General features: G+C 48.5%; 1 protein-coding gene across 1 annotated transcript in view; it reads right to left on the bottom strand.

The window, feature by feature from the left end:
• Positions 1-25,069, bottom strand: part of MRC2 (mannose receptor C-type 2) — a 67,586-nt gene extending 42,517 nt beyond the window's left edge. Inside the window, exon 1 of the mRNA XM_075562034.1 lies at positions 24,784-25,069. Coding sequence (XP_075418149.1) covers positions 24,784-24,895 — 112 coding nt within the window. The 5' untranslated portion in view covers positions 24,896-25,069. The remainder of the gene's footprint in view (positions 1-24,783) is intronic.
• Positions 25,070-25,557: the final 488 nt, after the last annotated feature.

The raw sequence follows: 25,557 nt of genomic DNA, 5'->3' as shown, positions 1-25,557 counted from the left end.
TAAAAATATCTTACACACACACATGCACACACAAAATCTTCTCTCATGAGTTTCTGGGAAGTCTCCATGAGCCAAGGCATGAAGATGCTATGCAGCCGGTAAGCACTGCCTACCTGAAGGTGGCATTCTTTCTTGGTATCAAGCAAGACCCTCTGCTCCCAGTGGGGCCCTGAGCTCAAGAACGTGTGTTTGTGTTTCGCAGCAGAGAGCCTGGGAACCAGCCTCAGCAGACACTGCAATCTGGATAAGAAGGGACGACAATGGGAAACGGGGCCAAGGACTTCAGTGTTGAAGCTGCACTTCAGAAGAATGAAAAGAAAAATAAACTCACAAACCAGATGTGCAATATCTTCCAATTCTCATGGGCGCTGGACCCTCTGAACACGTGGGCCCCTCCTGGGGTGGGGCAGCAGGAGTGGGGCCTGCGGAGGGTGGTGGGATTTCTGGGAGAGTCGGGGGAGGTGGGATGGGATGTGCTCCTCCCCCTGACTGATGGTGCTTCTGCTGAAATAAATGCCAAGGGCAGCCCACAAGGGGAAACAAGGTCACCGACTGTGCCGCTGGCAGAGTGTGCGGAAGCAGGCGGGACAGCCCTGCAGACCTGGCAGATGCTACAGGAGGACACAGGACTCTGCAGGGGACACACTGGGACTTGGGGCGGCTGGGCCTCCTCCACCAGCTGGGGGTAAGTGCGGGCTGAGAACTGAGCCTGGAAGCTCAGGTCGTTTCTGTCACTCAGAAGCTTCATGGCGCAGGCGACTCAGCCTGTTTTCTTACCTGTGTTTGGCTGCTAACCGAAAGGTTAGTGGTTCACGTCCCCAGCCACCCTGCGGTGGTCTCCTTCTGTCCTGGTTACCAGCTAGGCAACCTTGTGCCGTGGTTTTCCTGTGTCCCATAGGTTTGCGGTGAGTGCCAGATGGACTCCCCAGCACCTAACCGAACAGCAAAACTAGGTACAAGTCCCCTCTCTGCCCGCTCACCGGTGACCAGGGCGATCTAGAGAGAGGGCGCACAAGCTTGCTCTCGAGGGCACTGGAATGCCCTAGAAAGGCTGCCAAAGCAAGCGACTCCCCTGCTTCCTCTTTCTCTGATCAGCTCTCCGACTTCGTTTCTTCCATTTGCTTTAGCTTCTCTACGTTTAAAAGCAAGTTTCTGAGTCTCTTCGGGGAGCCACCTCGATATTGTTTCTTTCTTTCCTTTCTTTTTCAGGACCTTTTGCTGTCTTCACGTATGACGTTCGTGACATTCCTAAGAAACAGATGTGTCCTGGAAGCAGTACCACCAGAAGGTTCCTTAGAAGCAAGGAGGGTGAGAATTCTTCTCACATACTTTGAAAATGTGTTTGTTTGTTTTTATTCATTCAAAACTACGTTCAACAGTGTGATAGGCATTTAATCCACACATGCCCCAATTCAATAGTTCAATCATAACAAGAAGAGTTGGACGCTCGGTACCCCAATCAAAAAGCACGTTTGAAATGAGTTGTGTAATCTTCATCAGTTCTAGAGTGTGCGCTCCCCCGTCCCACATGCACTGTTTGCTCCCTCAAACCCCGTACTCTGCCTAACTCCCACCCTCACCCTTACATCCCTATAAACCCTTGCATTCGTTTTTTTAAAAATCATTTTAATGGGGGCTCATACAACTCTTAGCACAATCCACCCATCGTGTCAAGCACATCTGTACATTTGTTGCCATCATCCTTCTCAAACTATTTGCTTTCTGCTTGAGCCCTTGGTATCACCTCTTCCTTTTTAACCCCTCCCTCCCCACCCCCACGAGCCCTTGTAATTTACAAATTATTATTTTGTCACGTCTTACACTGATCCATGTCTCCCTTCACCCACTTTTCTGTTCATCGCCCCCCAGGGAGGGGGTTCTCGGGATCGGTTCCCCCTTCCTCCCCCACCTTCCCCGGCCCCTCCTGGTATGGCCACTCTCATTACCGGTCCTGAGGGGCGTGCTTGGGACGTGTTGTCAGGAGAGAGCAGTCCCTGGAGAAGGACATCGTGCTCGGTGAAGGGAGGGGAAGGAAAACGAGGGCGCCCTCAACACGATGCACTGACAGGCACGGAGGCTGCAATGAGCTCAGGCGGAAGGGCGATGGGAGGTCGGCGCAGGTGTGAACAGAGTTGTGCACGCGGTCGTGATGGGTTGGAACGGGCTAACGACGGCACACTGGCTCCTGGAATATGGGCTCCCGTACAAAGGTGATTTCTTTTGACATACGGTACAAACGCTTTCTTGGACAGTCGCAGCTCATCCCCGTTGGTCAAGGGGTCGTCGGCCAGACATCTTCTCGCTCCGACTCCCTCGCGTGTGGCCTTTCACGTGGCGGATGACGGGCGGCTCGTGTCGTCCGTGAACTCCATGCGCACCTGCGTGCGCTGTCCCTGGAAGCCGGTCCGGCCCAGCCCTTTGGCCACGGTCGTGCAGAGAGCCAAAGTTCGTAATGACCCGGGGGCGCTAAGTAATTTATTTATCGAGCAAAGGTGACAGTCGGCCAACTCAGTTTGCAAACCTATGACGCCAAGGGCGGCACCGTTAGGGGCTTTACACCCACCCAGAGGGGCCTGGGCTCACGGCCTCGAGATCTGCTGCTGCAAGGTCACAGCCTTGACCTCCACTCTGTGCACCCGTGTCCCCAGGGCGCAAAGGGTGCCGGCAGCTCCCAACACGTTAAGAAGGCCTTTATCAGCAGGCCTATGTATGGATGACTGGATGGAAATGAGGAAACCCCAAATGACCTCTTATCGTGCCAGGAGACTGGGAATGCGGGCTGCTTTCTTTGATATCATTGTCATGTTTCCAAAGTGAAAAAGCTGAGAGGGAGACAAGGAGACCCGAAGATCTTTGAAGGACCAAACGTGATGGTCTAGAGCTCCCCCAGAGTCGGAGTCCATGCTCACTAAACGTTCGGGGACTGCAGCTGGCTTTGCCCTCGTCAGCCCCAACGGATCGTACGCATACACGTCAGTCTGTCATCACCAAGGAGCCCTGGTGACACAGTGGTTAAGGCTCTGTTGCTAAGTACAAGGGCAGCGCTTCTAATCTCCCAAGCACTCCATGGGAGAAGGATGTGGCAGCCAACTTCCGTCAGGATTTCCAGCCTTGAAAACCCTCTGGGGACATCATGCAGGGTCCCTGCGAGTCAGACAGATAGCAGTCTGCTTCCAAAAAGACGACAGCCTAGGGAAGCCACGGAGGACGTTCTACCTGTCCTGCGGGGTCAGTAGGTGCCAGAATCCACTTGGTGGCAACGGATGTTTGGGGATTTTTTTTTTGCACTAAGTCTGCTTCAGAATAGCTCCTTCCTGCAAGTGTTAAAAAGCGAAGATGCAACTTTGAGGACAGAGGTGTGCCTGCTGCAGCCATGCGAGTTCGGATCACCTGATAGCATACATGAAAGTCGGACAATGAACAAGCACGGATGCGCCGGATTCACAGGTTGGCGAAGGAAGGGCATGGCGAACTGTGAGCAAGACTGCAGCTGCTTTGTACTGAGTCGGTCGTGTTTCAGTATAATCGGCCCTGTTGAAACAGCTTATACTTTTATCAAGGTATGCTTTAATTGTTTCTCAAGGGTTCAAAGAAGAGTTCAGAATGTTAGCTACGAACTGGCTCCTCTTGGCGTGGATTCAATCCCAATAGCGTTCTTGGTCGTTGTATGAGGTTGATAAGAGGTGGTCATATGGAAAGTAGATACTAAATTAACGAATTCTATAATTCCTTTTGCGGATTTACTGTATTTAAAGACTGGGCGGCCAGTCATATATTTTAAGAATTACAGCCCACCTGCACATGCAGGATAACCTCCTGTCTATTTTTGTGTTTTAGAGATTGAGAAAAGTCTGAAATTCTTATTCTTAATCTTCAGAGTCTGATTGGTCTGGGGAGCTCATTGATCAGGTAGATCAGACCCTCAAGCCCTGGAGCCGATCCGCCGAATTAGAATTGCTGAGGGGAGCAGACGATCTGCATTTTAAACAAGATTCTCAGGCCATTCTGAGGCACACCAGCTTCAGAACCACTGCATACACCTACGTGTTGGCAGCAGTTATCCCGGTCTTCCTTAGGAGGTGCAGTGGTTAAGCACTAGGTCAGGGGTTCAAACCCACGAGTTGTGCTGAGAAGGACTGATGTGGAAAACTGCTTCTGGAAAGAGGTCAGCCTGGACACACTACGCGGCAGCTCTGCCCTGTCTCTGGAGGTTGCTATGAGTCAGAATCGACTTGACAACAAAGGTTTCCGCTTTGTATCCCTTCCGCCGACCATCTCTCAGTCTTATTTTACTGTGATGGCCTGACTGTTCCTGGGCGCTGGAAGACAAGCCACTAGTACTTCCAAAACCAACCAGCAGGGCCATCCACAGTGGACATCTTTCAATGGAATATCCAGACTAGGGAGAAAGGCCTACTGATTTATTTCCAAAGCATAAGCCAAGGAAAACCTTAGGAAGACTACTGAACATTGTCTGGCTGCCTTGATTGCTTTGGAATGTCATCAGGAGGGATGGATTGCTAGAAGGAGACATCGTTTTTGGTGAAGAAGAGGGCCAACCTGGGCGCGGACCCTACGTGAGATGGACTGGCGTTGAAAGATCCAACCCCGTAGCCATCAAGCAGATTCCAACTCATAGCAACCCAGAGGGACGGAGGAGACATGCCCCTAAGATATCTAAGACCTTAGGGAGCAGGGTGTCACCTCTTTCTCCTTCAGAGTGACTGGTGGGTTTGAACTGCTGACCTTTTGGCTAACAGCCAATCACAATGGTCTCAACTATAGGCTTGGAAATACTAATGCTTGATCATGGGGCTGACTCAGAACCAAGGTAACATGTTATCTTACTGCCCATGGGTAGCCCTGAGTCAGGATTGACCTGCAGGAAGCTACCGCTGGTTTATGGGGTAGCTGATGATTTTTCCCTTTCTTTTATGTAATTTCTACAAATAAGACTTTGATCATTTAAAAAAAGAGATAAAAAAGATAACGACTGTGTATGTGTCTGTCCTTTGTGACCTTCACGCCTATAGACAGAGTTCTATACTAAACTCGGCCCATCTGGGGGAATGGATGGCAGATCTAAAGAGATGTAAAGATGGATGAGATCAACTACTTGCAGAGTGTAAAGATGGATGTAAAGATGGATGAGATCAACTACTCAATCCTCCTGCCAAGGAGCAGAGAGACCCTTCACAATAAAGAAGATGGGCCAAGTTCTGACATACTAAGTTCACACGGACAAAGCCATTCTTTCACCCTAGGTTAGGGTTCCAGGCATGACAGTGAAAAATAATAAATGACCTAATTGTCCAATAGGGGTTAACAGGGCAATCCTGTGCAGCCTATAGAAGTGTTGGGTGGGAAGGTGTGATGACATATTGTCTAGTGAAAGAGGAAGATAAAGCAACATTAAAATGGAGCATCTGACACCATGGTGGCTTAGGCAAGATCACTGAGCATACTCTCTGACTATAGCCCTGGATCCCTGAGGAAAGGATGGGTGAGTGAGCCAAACACACCAACAGGGAAAGGGGTAGGGGGTGGACGTAGGGGCAGACGGGTGAATTCTCCACTGACCAGTGACGCGATGGACAGCTCCAGCCACAGCAGAGCCGGTCCTGGTGCTCCATAAACAGAGAGGGGACCAGCAAGTCTCCCCTGGACAATCACAATCAAGGAAAACAACACAATGTGTCCAAGAAAGTCATAAGACTCGTGAGGAAAACTATAAGAATAATATATATCTCATAGGCCTTCCAAAACCGGAAAAAAAAAAAGGAGGTGTGGGGAAAAAAATAGAAAAAAAATGTCAAGAGCTGCGGGAAGAAACGTTCCTTCAAATCCTGAAGCAGAAGCGAACGACCCTTCAAGAAGCTGAAAGAACTCCAGACAGGATCGATCCACAAAGAAAATCACCCTAGCATGTCATAATCAAACTTTCCACTATCAAAGACAAGGCAGGATGGGGGAAACTGCCTACGAAGGGGACCAATAAGACGAAGTTCTGATTTTTTAGGAAAACCCATGTAGGTAAGAAGATAACGGAATAACACAGAGCAACGGTGACAAAAAATAATTGTCAACCCAGACTCATATATCCATGAAAATTATCTCTCAAACTCAATATGGGCATTTCCAGGTAAGGAGAAATTAAAGGAAATGTGAAAAATCAGACCAACCTTCCAGACATTTCTAAGGGGAAGTCTTTGGACCACCACCAGAGAGCAACCTGAGCTCAACGAACAAGGTCAGCACTCCCCCAGAAGTCAACTCACTTAAGGCAGTACGTACAATAAAACACACTTACAAGACAGAAATAGTGAGCCAGGAAAATAATTCTGCAATGAGGACACCTGTAAAGTAAATAGAAGGAATCGTGTAGATACACACATTCAAAGGGAGAGGAAATCAACTAGTTCTCACGAAAGAACCGACTGGTTTAAACTTACGGATAAAATAATGGGAAAACCTCATCAAAATAAGAGAGAAATTGCGAAGAACTAATAAATAGTAAAATAACAGGAAAAATTACGAGAAAGCCCATCAAAAAGCAAACTCAGCACAGAACACTATAATGAACAAAAAAATCCAAGTCTCTCTCCTCTCTCTCTCTCACAAACACACTCTCTCTCTCTCTCCTCTCACTCACACACACACACACACACTCTCGCACACACACTCTCTCCTCTCTCACACACACACACTCACACACACTCTCTCCTCTTTCACACACACACTCACACCCCCTCTCTCCTCTCTCTCTCACACACACACACACACACACTCTCACACACAGACACACACACACACTCTCTCTCTCACTCACACACACTCTCTTCTCTCTCACACACACGCACACACACTCGCACGCACGCACACACACACACACTCACACGCATGCACACTCTCCTCTCTCTCACACACATACACTCTCTCCTCTCTCTCTTTCACACACACACACTCTCTCTCACACTCTCACACTCACGCACGCACACACTCTCTCACACACACACTCACACACATGCACACACACACTCTCTCACACACACACACACACTCACTCACACGCACATACACACACTCTCACACGCACACACACACACACACTCACACTGCAATAAACCCATCCTACCAGTAGCAGCACTCCTTTGTTAGTGAATTAAATACATCAGGCAAGAGTCAGACAGTAGCAGAATGAATAAGAAGACAGGCCCCAGCAACATGCTGTGTATAAGAAACACACCTTAAACACAAAAAACAAAACAGACTGAAAGTCAAATGATGGAAAAAATATATCGAACTAATGGCAACCCAAACCAAGTTGGGTGGGGGAGGGAGCACTGGAACTGATTGTGATGATGTATCCACAGCTCTTTTTAAAGATGACATAACTATGGAAGTGGATGATATGCCAATATTATATAAAGAAAACTACTAAGGAAAAAAAAGAACTTGATCGATGGTTACCATGGGTGAAGGAAGAAGGGTCTTTGCTTAGGGGCCTTGAGTTTGGAAAAGGATATCAATAATTATTGCACAACATGATGGGTAAAATCAATGGCACTGGATTATACATGTAGAAGTTGAATTGGGAAGAGGAAAGAAGCAGGAGTGGCAATATTAATCTATGATAAAATATACTCTAAGGCAAAATCCATCATGAGCGACAAGGAGGGCATTGCACAATGATTAAAGGATCACTGGACAAGAATACATAATCATAATAAATATCCATGCACCCAATGAAAGACCCTCCCTCAAACTACATTAATCAAACTCTTAAAAGAGCAGAAGAGAGAAAGAGACAATACTAGAATAATAGTAGGACATTCCAGCACATCACTCTTGTGGCAGAGCAGAACAACTAGAAAGAAACCCAATAAAGATGCAGAAATAGTAACGCAATCAATTTGACCTCTTAGACATATACAGAACATTTTCACCCAACAGCAAAACGCACACATTCTTTTCCAGCATGCATGGCGCTCTCTGTAGAACAGGCGATCTATATGTTAGGACACAAAATAAGTCTTAGTAAAATTGGAAACATCGAGCTATTACTAAGCATCCTCTCTGAGCACAGCTGTGGAAAAACAGGGCTCTCCCAAAGGAAGATCAAGGAAAAGGGTCAAATACATGGAAATGGAACAGCACCCTGCCTCACACTTACTGAGTCGTTGAAGAAATGAGGAATGACCATTTTAAATTCCTTGACGCAAACACGAACAAAACACAACATACCAACACTTTTGGGACACAGAAAAACAGTACTCAGAGGGCAATGTATAGCAATAAAGGCGCACATCAAAAAAAAAAGAGAGAGAGAGAGAGAGAATTAAAACCAGCTCAACATCTTCAACAATTAGAGCGGCAGTAGTAAAATAAACCTTTGGCCACCAGATGAAAAGGGATAATAAATACCACAGCAAGAATAAATGACTCAGAAAACAGAAACGGAGAAAAAATAAATACGACAAGAAGTTGGTTCTTTGAAAGGATGGACAACATTTATAAAGCCCTGCAAACTTCATCTACCTAATTCGCAATACATTTATTTTTAAATGGAAAAATATGCATTAAAAAACAATATGGAAACATCTGTGTAAAATGATATACAGGGAAACATGAGGGCGGGGAGAGAGAGGAAATCTGGAAGAATATTTTACAGAATGCTGACAGTGAATATTACTTAGTGGTGAAATTTCTGGTAATTTTTTTCTAATTTTCTCAATTATTTGAGTGGTATACTATAACTCTGTATCATTTTACAGTCACAAAAATCTATTCTGAACTCTCTATCTCTCTCTCTCTCTCTCTCTCTCTCTCTCTCTCTCTCTATATATATATATATATATATATATATATATATATATATATATATATATCCATGTATATTCTTTTTAATCGTGAATTAGGTTTACAGAATAAATCACCAGATCATACAGACACATAGTCTTAATTTGGAAAATATATGTAAACACATATATATCCAAGGAAGCTTCAAAAGTTCATGGAAGTTTCCCATTGCTTTTAATTCCATTTCCTACAAACATTTGAAGACCTCTCATATATGTGTATTTCAAGTGAAGCATATAGATGCACGTGCGCGCACACACACAAACATACTGTAATGCATGAAATGGTCTTTTTGCAGCCTCAGTTCAAGTTCACGAATTGAAGTTTGCTTGCCAAGAGTTCAGAGGAGCTGCCGAAGCGCCCGGGAGAGGTTAGTGGAACAGAAAACCTGAGGATAGAGAGATGACCATCAATCTGAAAGGAAGAACTTGGGTTGACCCAAAAGTGCTTTACCAAGCTTACTGGAAAGGCCAAGTGTATTGAAGAGGAAGGGGAAGAAGGGGGTCAAAAAAGGTAATTTCCAAGTAAGAATTATATGAACAAACAAGAAAAGAATCGCTCTAACAAACATGGGGGGAAAAACGGCCAAAAGTTCACTTATACTCATCTGAGCCAAGGAAGAAAAACAGAGACCCAAGGAGCTTTTATGGTCTAAGTTTTCAATAAGTAGACAATAAAGAATATGAACAGACAGTTCACAAAGAATGCCGTTATCTAATAAGTCTATGGGAAACATTTAAAGGCAATCCGGATACTGGTCATGTTCTTATTTTCTGGATCAAAGATTATTTATAGGGCTGTGTTCGGCTTGTGAAAATGTACAGAGCTAAACATTTCCTTTTTTCTCTCCAAGATTAAATCGTTTATTGATTACACATGCTAAGGATGACACATAAGTTCCAACTCCATCTGTAATTGTGTCTGCTACCATTACTCCATTTCGATCTACTGCATAGGATGTGCCAGCGACCACTCCTTATAACCAACTAAGCTGTGAATTAACTTGCCTGGGTGACCGTTCCTAATGGTGATCCAGGCTACAACGCAGCAACTGTGGGTTCAACCAACAACCAAGGTGTCTGACAGCAGCGGCGCCTCTGCCCAAGCAGACTTCTCAAACTATTTGCAAATATATTTCAAATCAACCTGGCACCGCCCTCAGCGGAGTCTACACTTCACACTGTGGGGCAGTTTATCCAGATGGCGTGAGAGTAGACTACCTTTACACAGCACATTAAAAAAAAAAGACATCTACAAAAGACATGATCAGACGCTTACATTTAGCAATCAACAGCATGAGTGCCAAAAAACCCTCGATTAAAACCCCTTGTTGGAATGCTTTCCACTTTCCACAGGACAGAAACGAAAATAACCTGTTGGACCATGAGTCACGACTACGGTGCTCAAGTTCTGTTGCCCGCGCACACAGTATTGTCTGAAACATGTCTTCTTTGTAGCAGCTAGGCCCTGCCACCACTGCGCTGATTGGCTGGGTTCACCCATCTCTTGTCACCTGGAGCTTCCCTGTCACTTCTCGGGCTCTCCTCTCCTGCTCAGCTTTGTTTCCTGGGAGTCACTGAAAATCTTCAGCCACTGCCATAGCCACTGCTGCTGCTGGAGTCACCACAGCCTCCTGGGTTTCGTGGTTTGGCAAAGTATTGCCCTCCACCACTGTAAGGACCAGAGCCTCCAAAGCTCCCTCCCTCCATTGGTCCAAAGTGGGAAGATGATTGTTGTAATTGCCAAAAATCATTGCAGCTTCCTCCACCTCCAAAGGTGCTTCCATCATTGCCAAGTCCACGAGAACCCTCCCACTGCCACCTAAGCCACCACGTCCGCTGAAGCTTCCGCCCTGACCAAAGTTCTCATGCCCCCCAAAACTACCACCATGGCCACCACCGAAGTGTCTGGATCCGCCCCGACCTGGCTTCGACGGGGCTCTCCTGACTTCACGGTTGTGGCCATTCACAGTGTGGTGTTTCTGGAGGACGGTCTTCTCTACGGAGTCACGGTCATCCAAGGTCACAAAAGCAAAGCCCCTCTTCGTGACCCTGCTGCGATCAGTCATGACTTCCATTGCTTCAGTTTTCCCATCTTGCTCAATGTAATCTCGTAGGCGGTGCTCTCCGTGTCTCCTTGATGCCGCAGACAGAGAGCTTTGTCACGGTGACATGGGCGCCTGGTCTTCCAGTCTTCTCGGGAGACAGCCCTCTGGTTCCACAGCCCTCCCATCCGCCTCGGGTGGCCGTGCATTCATGCCAGCATCCACGCCCTCTGCCGTCGAGTAGGTGACAAACCCAAAGCCTCCGGAGAGCTGGGTGTTCGGATCGCTCATCACACGCAGTCCGTGAGCGTCCCCATTGCTCCAAACAGCCCCGCAGACTCATCTGTTGCTTCACAGCTCAGCCCTCCGATACGAGCTTCCCCAGCGGTCCGGGCTCTTGAGGAGGCTCGAATGTGGACACGGCAAAGCTCGAATGATGCTTCCTCCACAGTGTCCACAAGCACGAAGGAGTAGGCTCACGAAGCGAGCTAACCACTTCTGCCACCACTCACTCGCCTGTCATTCTGTAGTACGATGGTGGCTTTCATGCTTCCACGACACTGGAAGTTATGGCAACGGTATTGAAATGCCAGTAGATTTACCCAGGGGCAGGTTTCAGCAGAGCTTCCAGACTGAGCAAGGCTACAAAGAAGGACTAGGCTGTCCGCTGCTGAGAGATGAGCCAGAGAAACCTCTGGAAAGAAGGACACTGTCTCATCTGGTGCCTAGAGACGAGCCCCCGCAGGCTGAAGGCACTCCAGCTGTGACTGAGGAAGCGCTGGCTCCTCCTCTGAATGGCATGGATGGAATAAAGCCAGTGGGGCCTTCATTTGCTGATGGGGCACGATTGAAAACTAGAAGAAACCGCTGCCAGCATCCACTAGTGAGCAGAACATGGAATGAACCAAGTCTGAATCTAGGAATCTTGGAAGTTGTCGAAAATAACATGGAAAGCATACCGATCGATGTCGTAAGCATTAGTGAGCAGAACTGGACAGGACTTAGCCATTTTGAATGAGACAACCCGGAGGACAAATTCAAGAGGAATGGCGTCACATTCAACATGACAAAAGGTGTTTCAAGTTCTTCTTTGAAGTGCAATGCTGTTTGTAAAAGGATCCTATCAATAACCCTATAAGGAGGACCACCTGATACATTTATTCAAAGTTCCACACTAACCACTAACACCCAGTGCTATAGTTTATTGTGCCTGCCTGGCCGATAAACAGAAGTAGGATTAACTGCAGGGCAGAGGGATAAATGGCTTGCTTGTTCTGTGCCTCAGTTTAAAGGGATGCCTAGCCTGTGGACTGTGTCGCTGTAAGTTGAGGTCCCTTTAAGCCCACACGAAACCGAAGAATTCTATTAGCTTCCTTAGTCTGATGTGTCGGGATGCATGAGAATGTTGGAGAAAAAATGAGAGGAAGGATCAGTAATTGGAAAATATGACTTTGGTAACAGGCATGAAACCGGGGGGGGGGGGGGGGGGACGACATGATAGACTTTTGTAAGACTAACAACCTCTTCATTGAAATTACCTTTTCCCAACAACATAGAGGAGCCCTGGTGACATAGTGGATCACTTGTTAGGCTACTAACTACAAGGTCAGCAGTTCGAAACAACCAGCCACTCCATGGGAGAAAGATGAGGCTTTCTACTCCTGGAAGACTTACAGTCTCGGAAACCCACTGGAGCAGTGCTACGCTGTCCCATAAGCACACTGGACGCCATTCTCGACTCTACTGCAGTGAGGTGTTCGTGAGTGTGTGCGAGAGTGACAAACAGCAACTACGTAGATGGGCCTTACCGGATGTACTGCACAAGAATCAAATTGGCATCTGTAGAATGAGACAATGAAGAAGCCTCAATATCATTAGCCATAACGAGGCCAGGGCCCTACTGTGGAATTGACTGTCCCTGAACATTAGACCAATTCCTCCCACTCAAGTTTAGGATGAAACTGAAGAAAATTCAACCAAGTCCACAGAGCCAAAATATGATGTTGACTATATCCTACAGACGGTCTCTAAGCCGGCCATCTCAAGAGCATGTTTGCCACCCTAAGTACTAATGACCGAAGATGCGTCGTGGGCTGACACACACGAAGAAGGCCAAAGAGCACGTCAACGACAGGAACGAAAGAAAAGAACAAAGTGCAGTCAGAATCAGAATAGAGTCTGAAACCTACAAATGAAAGAAAGATGTGCCTAAGTCTCCTCATGTTTCCTTCTTTCTGTCACAAAGCAGAGATTGGAAGACAAGTACTTGTGTTTGCATTTATTTAAGGAAGCACCGTACTGATTTCTATAGTGGTTGTACAATTTTTTTTGTAACATTAAAAAAGATCATTTTATTGGAGGCTGCGATAGTTACATAATCTGTTGTCAGTTTGGGACTTGAGACTGAAGGGGTGGAGTTTAACCTGTCCATCAGGTCGCAGCTTGATGACCTCATTTGGAGGCGCTAAGGAGATAATAGCTCCTTGGAGGCGGGACACACACTCACTCCCTGCCAGACATTCCTGCAGACAAGACACATGGAGGTATGCTAGAGGCCTGGAGCTGAAGGAGGCACGTGGGGGCCCCTGCCAGCGCTGACATGCTTCAACCGCCACTGGATCCACAAGACTTTCCACCCACTGACCTGTGATCGTCCTTTATTCATTGTCATTGCATGTTATTTCGTGAGTCTGAAGAGGAATTTATAGTTTGGTATTGGACATATGGACTCATATTGGACTTACAGACTTGATCTGGGCTGGGCTGGGATGTTCTCTCAATATTCAATTGCTCTGGTATATAAAGCTCTTTCTTATACATATATGAGTGTCTATGAATTTGTTTCTCTAGTCCACCCAGACTAACACAGGGGCTCTTACATACATACATACATCCATTATGTCAAATGGACATGTACAAATGTTGATATCAACAATTTCAAAACATTATCTTTTTTCTTGAGCCCCTCTGATATCAGCTCCTCTTTATTCCCTCCTTCCCCAACCCTGCCACCCCTGCACACTCTTTATATATTATGTATTATTATTATTATTTATACATCTTACACCATCCAGTCTATCCCTTCACAACTATCCTGGTGTCCGTCCCCCTCGAGGGGGGTCATTCTGCCATCACTGCTAACCGTCCCCCTTCCCTCCAGTCCTTTTCCCGCCCACCTTTGGGGTGTACAATTCTACAATCCCACCAGCAATATATGATTGTTCTAATCTCCACCCATCCTCTCTAGCACTTACTATTTTTTTCTAGCACTTACTATTTTGTTGTTGTTAAAATTTTGCTCAGTGTCAGTGTGCGTTAGTACCTTGTTGTTATTTTTCTTATGGCGAATGAATGCCAACATTTCTTCATCTGACTGTTGACTACCTGGATGCCATATTTAGTAAATTGTCTTCTCATGTTTTGTGGCCATTTTAAAATTGAGTTATGTGTCTTTTTCTTAGTGTGGTAGTTTTCTATAACCAAACCATTGACCCTCTAGAACAGAGTAGAATTGGCCCTGTGAATTTCCAAAACATAACTTCTTTTAAAAAATCATTTTACTGGGGACTTGTACAACTCTTATCACAATCCATACATTCATCCATTGTGTCAAGCACACTTGTTGCCATCATCATTTTCTTTAATCATTATATTGGGGCTCATACAACTCTTATATAATCCATAGATCCATCCATTGTGTCAAGCACATTTATACATTCATAGCCATCATCATTCTCAAAACATTTTCTACTTCAGCCCTTGGTATCAGTTCCTCATTTCCCCCTCCCTCCCCAATCCTTCGTCCCTCATAAACCATTGATAATTTATAAATTATTATTATTTTTCCTGTCTTACACTGACCAATGTCTCCCTTCACCCACTTTTCTGTTGTCCATCCCATGGGGATGATTGTGGGTAAATCACTGTGATTGGTTTCCCCTATCTCCCTCCACCTTCCCCGTAACCTCCTGGTATCACTACTCTTAATGCTGATCCTGAGGGGTTTATCTGTCCTGAATTCCCTGTGTTTCCAGCTCTAATCTGTACCCATGTACATGTTCTGATCTAGCCAGATTTGTAAGGTAGAATTAGGGTCATGATGGGGGGGTGGGGAAGGAAGCATTAAAGAACCAGAGGAAAGTTGTATGTTTTATCAGTGCTACACTGCACCCTGTCTGGCTCATTTCCTCCCCAAGAACCTTCTGTAAGGGGATGTCCAGTTGTCTACAGATGGGGTTTGGGTCTCCATTCTGCACTGCACTTCCCCTCATTCACAATGATATGATTTTTTGTTCTGGGTCTTTGATGCCTGATACCTGATCCTATTCACACCTTGTGATCACACAGGCTGGTGTGCTTCTTCCTTGTGGGCTTTGTTGCTTCTGAGCTAGATGGCCACTTGTTTATCTTCAAGCCTATAAGATCCCAGATGCTATAACTTTTGATAACTGGACACCATCAGCTTTCTTCACCACATTTGCTTATGCACCCGCTTTGCCAAGACATAACTTAAAAAAAATCATTTTATTGGGGGCTCATAAAAATCTTATCACAATCCATACATACATCCATGTGTCAAGCACATTTGTACATTTGTTGCCATCATCATTCTCAAAACATTTGCCTTCTACTTGAACCCTTGGTATCAGCTCCTCATTTCCCCTCCCCCTCCCCCCTTCACCCATGAACACTTGGTAATTTATAAATTATTACATTTTCATCTTGTTTTTGTACTTAAGACTTTAGCCAAAGCATTTTTCTGCATCCTTAAACATATACGCAGCAAACATTTTAACAGCTAGCTTGTACACTGCCTTATGAGATGGTCTACCGCATGTAAAAAGTTTGATTGGTGCCCACATTTCATCGAAGTGGCAGAGTCAGCAGTTCTAACCCACCATCCGCTCCGTGGAAGAAAGATGAGACAGACTTCCTGCACCTGGAAAGATGTAGAGCAGCGGTTCTCAACCTGTGAGTCGCAGCCCCTGGGGGGGGGGGTGTCGAACGACCCTTTCACAGGGGTCGCCCAATTTATAACAGTAGCAAAATGACAGTGATGAAGTGGCAACAAAAATAATGTGATGGTTGAGGGTCACCACCACAGGAGGACTTGGATGAAAGGGGTCGCGGCTTGAGGAAGGTTGTGAACCCCTGATGTAGAGCTTCAGAAGCCCCAGCACACACAGTCCCATTCTGCCCTGCCCGCTTCTGGACTGGCCACTGCTTTTTAACTTTTTCTTAACTGTAAAAATTATGTTCTGTTGAACGTGCTGTTACATCGATTGCACCTGGACGTTTTTGTTTTCATTCCTGTTGATTGCAAACACCAGGTACTGATGTTCCTTCCTCGTGAAGGGCCTTCCTGTCTTTTATATCCTTATGATGCTGGTGTGAGGTTGTCGGCGGCGGTCGCCCCCAGCCGACTCAGTCTCCTGCTGACCCCAAGTGTACAGCTGAGCACTGCCCCCCAGGGTTCTCATGACGTGACTTTGCAGAGGCACACTGCCAGGCCCACCTCTGAGGTGCCTGGAAAGCACCAACCTTTCGGAAAGGTGGCACCAGAGTGCTTAACTGTTGTCCCACAAGCTGTCACTCCCATGGAATCCATGCCGCCTCACAGCGAGGCGACAAGACAGGTTAGAGTGGCCCCTGGCAGTTTCCAGGACTGTAACTGTTTTTTCAAAGTCACCTTATTGGGGAGCTCATACAGCTTGTATCACCATCCATCCATCGTAAGAGTGGAACTCGTTATGACAGTAGAAAGCACCATCTTTCTCCTGAGGAGCAGCTGGTGGTTTTGAACTGCTGACCTTGTGGTTCTCGGCTCAACACGTAAACACTACACCACCAGGGCTGCTGCGCCACGCCCACTGTTTCCTTAGACGCCTTCAAACCACTGGAGGTTTCTCGCGGTCCCCCACCCATTGGCTTTTATAAGTGTCTCATCACATTTGTTCCATTACGGCTCTCTCCTCCCTCTTCTTGTTGTCAGCCTTCTTTGCAGGTCATTGCCCTCCTCACTCCAACAACATAGATTAGTTCTGCTATGTTCCTTGGCTTGCTTTTTATATACCAGAGCAAGCAAACAGGTATTGCTACTAGGGGGACAGTTCGTACATGCATGGGTTTATTCCAGACAAAACACGGCTTGTTTACATGTTGATCCATCTGTGATCAGTGCGTGGCTGCAGGCAAGGTCTCTTGGTAATATACTTGTTTGGGTCTCATTAACATGTCTTCACAAAAAGGGTCTAATTGAAACAGCGCCTCTCAAGGGGATCTAGTGGACCAGTGAAATTCAAGGCAGAGCGTCAGTGCAGAGGTTAAGGGGACTCTTTCTCTCTTTCAATTCCAAAGGGGTAATCTTGAGGGGTGCCTGGTGGGGTAGTGGTTATGCGTGGGGCTGCTAACCATAAGGTCAGCAGTTCAAAGCCACTAGCTGCTTCAGAGGGAAAGACCAGGCTTTCTATTCCTGTAAAAGGTTACAGTCTCAGACACCCACAGTGGCAGTTTAGCTTGTCAGAGAGGGTCGCTGTGAATCAGAATCAACGTGATGGCAGTGAGTGGCTCTTGACTCATTTTCTCCAAGGACACAGGACTCTCCCGAGGACGTCGCACGAAGAACTTCGACGAGAATGGAAAACTGCAGTGGCCAGGGCAGTTGCATGGGGAAACTGTTTTCCACCACAAAAATGCGCAAGTCTGTGAGGGCAGGCTGCTCTACAAGAATTTTGTTGGGAAATCTGACCCCATCTGCCCTACGCAGCTCTGATCTTACCCTTCCAGACTTCTAGTTCCCCACACGCAAAACACACTGAACAATGAGCCGCTCAACGCTGTCAAAACTGCAGTTTTGGGGTGATGTAAATCAAAGAGCTCAGCATTCTTCAGAAAAAGGTCCTCAAATTCATTGCCAACACCTTCATTTGGGTTCACAGGGACCCCATAGGACAGAGTAGAACTGTCCCGGGGGGTTCTGAGAATGTAACTACTTACAGGAGTAGAAAGTCCTGCCGTCTTTCTACTGAGGGGCAGTTGGTGGTTTCAAACAGCTGACCTTGAGGTTAGCAGCCCAAACAATAACCACTATGTCACCAGATCGCCTCCCAGGCAAGGCCAAGCGAGGTGGAGACTCTTCAGAAGTGCGCAGACCTGGATGGAAACTATTTTTGGTAACAATAACCTCGCTTTTTTACATTTCCTATAATAAAAATTTCTGGTTTTTTCACGTCCTCTTTTTCTGAGCCAGGCTCAGCTCTCCGCTCCCCATCTATTAGCCGACCTTTCTGTTTCTGGTGACTGCCACTGTGGTGTCCGCCACCAGGCTAACGGGGAGGGGGAAGGGGGGCTACCCTCCTGTACCAGGTGGGGCACTAAGTGATTTCCAGACATTATCTTATTTGAAGATATGCTACTATCTGTTTATTACCTAGCTATCAACTGTCTACCTATATATATATACACCTATGCTACAATCCATGTATCTTATTATGGGTTTTTTATTTATTTGATTTCTTCTCCTTCTTTCCCTCTACTCCCCCTATCCCCCGCAGCCTCAGCTTCTGTGTAACCATCAACGTCTGATTCTTTGGGTGATGTGAAAACCAGTTTTTCTTTCACAAAAGTGGGCCCACACTTCATTTGTATCGGCTAACTTTGCTCAGCATAGTATCTTCTGATTCACCCAGGTCAATTGGGGTTCACCAGTATTCTTCAGGGGTGCATAGCATTCCACTGTATGTCAGTAGCAAAGTTGACTAATCCATTCCTCCAACCATTTAGGCAGCTCCCGTCTTCTTGTGGTTGTGAACAGTGCTGAGACAAACACAGTAAATAGCTCTGCTGTGCAGGATCGACTTCTTTTGCTTTGTGCCTTCTGTCTGCAGATTTTATACCCAATAGAGACATTGCTGAGGGCCGCTCAGATTTTGTAATGATACTTTTATATTCACCCTTGCAGATGGATCATATTGGCATCGTATTGCATCCGGCTCTTTTGGTCAATGAGATTCATTCACTCTAGTGTATGCAGCAATAGATTGTCCATTTCTTTCTTTTTAAAAATCAGAAGCTGCTGTGAGGTGCCATCAAATAGATTCAACTCATGGTGACCAGGGTGACCAAGTAGGGGCTTTTTCCTGGGCTGTAATCTTTATGAAGCCGATTATCAGGTTTTTATTCTCGGGAGTCCCTGGATGGGTTTGAACTGCCAGCCTTTTGGTTAGCAGCTGAGCTCTTCTCCCTCTGCATCACTAGGGCTTCTTTAGAATGTCCGTTTGCATTGCTGTGTTATATTTGATGTTGTGAAGATACCACAACCTATTCATTCTGCGGGTGATGGGTGTGGTAGTTACATAATCTGGTGTCAAGTTGAGACTATTCAGTGAAGGGGTGGAGTTTAGTCTGTCAATCAGGTTGCAGCTTCATGACCTCATTGGGAGCCACTAAGGAGATAAATAGCTCCTTGGAGCCTAGACCCACACCTGCTGTGTGACATTCCTGTTGACAAGCCACAAGGAGCTATTCAGATGGAGCCAAAGCTCTGGAGCTGAGGAGTCACGTGGAGACTCACACCAGCACTGAGATGCTTCCACCACCACTGATCCACAAGACTTGCCACTCACTGGCAGGCCGGTGATCTTCCCGCATTTGGCCTCATTGCATGTGTTGCGTGAGTCTGAAGAGGAATTTATAGACTGGTATTGGACTTATGGACTTGATCTGGACTGGGCTGGGATGTTTCCTTAATATACAATTGCTCTTCCACATAAAATTCTTTCTTACACACGAGTCTCCCTGGATTTGTTCCTCTAGTCCACCCGGACTAACACAATGGGCATTTGGTGTTTTCCAGTTTTAAGTCATTTGAACAGTTCACCTGTGAAGAGTTTTGCTTTTTGAAGGAGATAATTTAAAGTCCTTAGATCTCACTCACTGCCATCGAGTTGATCCAGGTAGAACTGCTTCTGTGGACTTAAGAGACTATAACTCTTTGTGGAAGTAGAAATCACCATATTTTTCCCCTTTGGATCAGCTGGTGGCTTCAAACTACTGACCTTGCAGTTAGCAGCCCAATGCACAACCCACCACTCCATCAGGGCTCCTAGCAAAGTCCTCAGACGAGTTGCTAAATACATACGGGGTAAAGGTAGTTTTGTAACCCAGTAGATGCCACCTGAATCAAATGATCACAGGTAATTAGCTGAAATTAATGTGATTCATTGGGAAAGATACAACATCCTCCATGGAGTTTTCTTTTCCCCAAAATGCTGCACACGAATCAAAATGAGAGTAAACCATCAGACAAAGTTAGATTCTAGTATATTCTGCGAAACAACTGGTCTGGAGTCACCCAGAATGCAATGCGATGCCACGAAAGACAAAAACAGAGCTGAGAAATGGCTCTAGGTTAAAGGAGATGGAAGAGACAAGTCACCTAGCTGAGTCTGATTAAAAGAACAACCGAAAACCAGCCATAAAGGACATTATTAGGACAATGGGGGAAGACAGCACATAGGCTGCATATTAGATGAATTGCTGTTTGTGTTGTACGGGTGTCTCCTGGGTGACGATGGCATCATGGCGATGTAGTTGATAAACAAAGTATCTAGGCGTGACACGTCATGATGTCTACAGCTAACTCTGAAATAGTCCATTAAACACTCCGAGAGAAAGAGAGCGGTACAGGCCGCAATGCTCGTGCTCACTGGATGATTGTTTTCTACTTTTCCAAAGGTTTGACAAAGCACATCATATCACATGCCATGTGCAGCCCTCTGGAATGTTCTTCCGCTCAACAGGAAGGTCCTAAGAAGCACCCCTGTGGCAGCATGTGGCTGAGTTCACGAATTAAATGTTGCGTAACTGTTCCTTTTGTGTCTAAATTCTAACCTAATTTATTGGTCCAGCCATCTCTCGGAGTGCATTTCCCAGGTGTGGTTGCTAGGGTTGCTGTCACTAAGAGTACTTTCCAGGGAGGAGACAAGTCTGTCAGGGTGCAGTGTAGCAACGATGAAACATACAACTTTCCTCTAGTCCTAAATGCTTCTTTCTGCCCCACCCCCACCCCACTCTCATAATCCCAATTCTACTTTACAAATCTGGCTAGACCAGAGGATGTACACTGGTACAGATAGGAAATGGAAACATGGATTCCAGGGCAGATGATCCCTTCAGGACCTGTGCTGAAAGTGGTGATACCGGAGGGTGGGGTGGAAAGGGGGAACGGATTACAAGGATCTACATATAACCTCCTCCCTGGGGGATGGACAACAGAAAAGTGGGTGAAGGGAGACATTAGACTGTAAGATATGGCAAAATAATAATAATTTATAAATTATCAAGGGTTCATGAGGGAGGGGGGAAATGAGGAGCCGATACCAAGGGCTCAAGCACAAAGCAAATGTTCTGAGAATGATGGCAACAAATGTACAAATATGCTTGACACAATGGATGAATGTATGGATTATAATAAGAACTGTACGAGCCCCCAATAAAATGATTTTTTTTAAAAAGAGTACTTTCCAAGCTCTTTCCAAATGCCCACTGCTTAGTCCTCAGGTCCTTCTGAAATGAGGGCCAGCATCGGGTGAGACTGTAACAGACCAAGACTGACCACAAGAAAGATGCTGTTTCCTGGACAACCAGGTTGCTCCGGCGTGGGGCTGTTCCTCACCTTGTCAGCAGACCTACTTCCTGGGTTGGAGATTTCAGAGTATCTACTTCTTTTCATGAACATAAAGAGGAGCTCTAAAATCGAAATCCTTGAACGTATGACTCTGTGTATACACCTTTCTTTCTTTAAATTATTGTTTTTAAAACGCAAGCTTTAGGAAGGCAGGCACCAGGTCTGGCTTATTCGGCACAGAGTTTGTTCTCAGGGACAAACTTTATGCTTGGTACATGATCGGTGTTCCAGAACAAAGCCCACTGCGCCAAGGAGCTGGTTCCTACAGGACAGAGTACAACCAACCGCCTCCTAGAGCTGCGGAGGCTGTAAAACTTCATGGAGATAGGTCATCTCATCTTTCTCCTGTGGAGTACCTAGTGGGTTTGAACCGCTGACCTGAGCGTTAGTAGTCCAACGCCTAACCCACAGCAACCGAGGGAGTTGGAAAAAGAGGGAAAACACAAAGAACAAGGTCTGATTTCATGAATGAGTGAATGCCAGCGATCGGGCATGTGTCTTCATTTCCTGGCAAACATCCTGTGCATATTATTTTGTAAGTTTGCTTTGTAGTCATACTTTCATAGGCATATTCCCGAGTCAGGACAGTGCCAGGAGAAAGGTCAGGCTGTCTGGTCCCATGAAGATTTAAAGTCTCAGCAACCCAAGGAGCAGTTCTGTCTGTCCTGTAGGGTGGAACTGACTTGAGGGCATTGAGTTTCAGGAATTTTTCCGCTCCCAGTTGTCTGTAGGGGACCTGATGGTGCCGTTGGTAAGCCCTGGGCTGCGAACTGCAATGTCGGTAACTGAAAGCAGTCAGCCCCTCCACAGGTAAGGCTCTCTGCTAGCTGAGCCAGACCAGACTGGGGCTGGATGGCCTTGGACTTGGTTTGGGGATTGGCAATGTTATCTATAAGGAATCCTGGCACTCAATCGGTTAAATATTCAACTGCTAACAGAAAGGCTGGCAGTTAGCACCCACCCGGTGACTCCGAGGGAGTAACACTTGGTAATATATTTCAGTAAAGATTACAGCCAAGGAAACTTGATGGAGCCGTTCCACTGAGTCCCCTGGGGTTGCTATGAGCCAGAATCAACTCAGTGACACCCAGCAATGTGATCTGGGTATCTGCTCCTTAAAGAGCCAGGCGCTAACCCTACACTGGATGGTGTCCATAGCACTTTGAGGAATGGATTTTTTCTCTTTTGGATTAACGACATCAAATTTCCAAAGAATATCAAGTCTTATTGTTTCTCACATATGCTCTGAAAGCCGGAATCCTTCAAAACTGAACCAATCTTCAGAGCTCCAGTCACACATCACGGTTTCCCCACAGCCCTGCCAACATTAGCTTTTCCGTTTTCACAGGTTCAAGTACTTTAAAGAATGTTCTCTTTAATTTCTAATGATCCTTGCACTTTTCTGTGTAACCACCGGCCATCCGAATTTCCTCAAATATAAGACAGCTCTCAAATAAGATGGAAAGCCTAATTGTAACCCTGCTGTCCGTCTGGCTGGCACTGGCAAAGAAAAATGAAGACCCCCCCTGCGGCTTTGTGTGTTGCTTGTTTTGTCTCACATTAAGTCCTTTTAACAGTTGAAAAGCGGCTTCTGGAATTGAGTCCCCTCCACTTCTTTCTCTGTTTATTTTAACCCAACGCCATATGTTTTGCATGATTGCGACGTCATCTACGTGTTACAGAGTTTGTTAAACTCTGGAAGTATGTACAAGTTTTTTTTTAAAAAGCTTTAAGGATCTCTGGAATGTTTGTCTGTTTTCTTTGTTGCTTATTTCAATAAACAGTTACTCAATGCCACAGTGCCAGGCCCCATGCAGGGGATGAGGGACCCTGCCTGACCCGGAGACGCTGACAGCCCAGGGAGGGTGGAAGTGGCCCGTCAGGGCGGTGTCACGATAGCCAGGGCCGCCCTGCGAGGGACCTTCCTGGAGAGGGCGTTAGGGGCAGGGACAAATGGAAGCCGGCGGGGAGGAACAGGAGCATTCTGAGCAGAGGGGACAGCTGAGTCCAGGCTACCTGCACCAACCCAGCCCTCCTCTTCTCGCTCAATCGCCGCTCCGCAGCCACAGGCCACCCCCAGGCCGGCCTCCGTCCTGCCCAGACCCTGCCCACTCCCTCGGGGCAGTGTCCACGCAGCGGAAGGCGCCCCAGGGAGGGAGGCCCAGCGACCACCGCGGGGGCAGGGGGCGGGGCAGGAGAGGGGCGCTGGCTCTCTTGGGGGCTGTGCAAGCGCTCCTCCCTGCGCGGGCCTCCCCGGACGCTCCAGCTCCGGGGTGCCCCTCGCCGAGGGGGCGCCGTCGCCACCCACGATCCCAGGTGGGGCCCGGAATCCAGTGGGTCGCCCTGGCTTCCACCTCTCCCCGGCGGCACAATCGGGTCCCCGGGCCCTGCATACACGGCACCGCACCCCCCACCCCACCCCGATGAAAACACACAGCGAGCCCTCGCGATCCCAGGTTTCACCCCCTGGGCCCTCCACCCCCGCCCCGCCCCGCCCCTCCGGAAGCCGAGCTCCCTGGATTCCCCCTCCTGGCAGTGGGACCCGGCTCTCCCACACACCTCGCTGTCACCCCCGGAAGAGCGGCAGGAAGGGAAAGGCGCAGGTCGGTGGGCTTCCTGCCTCCCTTCAGCAGCTGCTGGCCGCCCAGGGGTGGGGGTCGGGGTGGGGGGGCACCAGGGTGTCCGGAGCAGCCCGCACTGCACGCGACGGGACCCAACGTCACACACCCTGGGCGCGCAGCCGGCCGTCGCGTCCCAGCGGCGCGGCACTGCCCACGGGGCCGCGATCCAGACGCGCGGATGGCGCGCGCCCAGAGCCGTCCTTGAAGACCCGGTGTGGACAGGAAAATGAAAAACACCCCAGACGCCAGGACGGGCACCGCGAACGCTCCGCAACGGCCCGCAGACAATAGTGCGCTCGGCCTGGGGGGCTCAGCCCCGTCCGCGCGAGAGCCGGGGTCCCGGGGCCTCCCGGCGTGGGGGACCCCCGCCCCCTCGCCCCCCCTTAAACCCTCCCCGCCGCCGCCGCCACATCTGGTTCCACTCAGATCCTCCCCTGCAGGCGCGCGCCTCCTCCCTCCTCCTCCGCGATCGGCACGGCGGCGACGGCTTTTAAAGCCCCAATCACACGCCCGCGCCCGCGCTTCTGCAGGGAAAACGCGGGGCCCGCGGCCCGGAGCGGGCAGCGCCTTACCCGAAGGGGCGGCGGCCTCGCCGGGGCGGCCGAGGAGCAGGCTCCCGAGAAGCAGGACGCTGCGCAGCAGGTGACGGGGCCGGGGCGCGGGCGCCGGCCGGCAGGGCCCCATCCCGCGGCGCGGCGGGGCGCGGGCTCCGAGGGCGCACGGGCGCGGGCTGCGGGGACGGCCGGCGAGGGGCTCTCGGTCTCCGCCGGCTGCGGACGAAGTGCTGCCTCCCGGGGCGCCGCGCGGAGGAGGGAGGGAAGGGGGCTGGCCGGCCGAGCGGGGGGAGGAGCGCGGCGCCCAGAGGGAGGAGGGTTTGGGGGGCAGAGGGGAAGGGAAGCGGGCAGCGTGGGAGGGGAAGGGGAGGAGGCGCAGCGAGGCCGAGGGAGGGGGCGCGGCCGGGCTGGCGGGAGGGAAGATTCGGGGGGCTCACGAGGACCCCGGACGCACGCTCCTTCCCTCGCGCCGCGTCCCCTTTGCTCTCCCCCCCCACCAACCCCCCCCCCCCCAGGCCCGGAGCCCCAGACGCTGCGTCACAGTTCCCCGGCTGGCGCGGGCGGGGAAGCGACTGCAAACTTTACGCAAACTTCTCCGCGTGGCGGGACCCGAGCCGGCGAGGCCCGCCTGACCCCAGGGCCGCCGCCTCCCCCTTCTCCGGAGGGCTATGGGGGCCGAGCGTCTGCCACCTACACACTCGGAAGGACCCCCTTCCCCGGGGCAGAGGGGTAGGGGCGGAGCCCCGAGCTGGCCACCCGCGCGAAGACTGGGGGAGGGGCCGCCAGGGCCCC

Source organism: Tenrec ecaudatus, chromosome 10, assembly GCF_050624435.1.
Source record: "Tenrec ecaudatus isolate mTenEca1 chromosome 10, mTenEca1.hap1, whole genome shotgun sequence".
NCBI lineage: Eukaryota > Metazoa > Chordata > Mammalia > Afrosoricida > Tenrecidae > Tenrec > Tenrec ecaudatus.
This window is presented reverse-complemented; position numbering and strand designations above follow the sequence as displayed.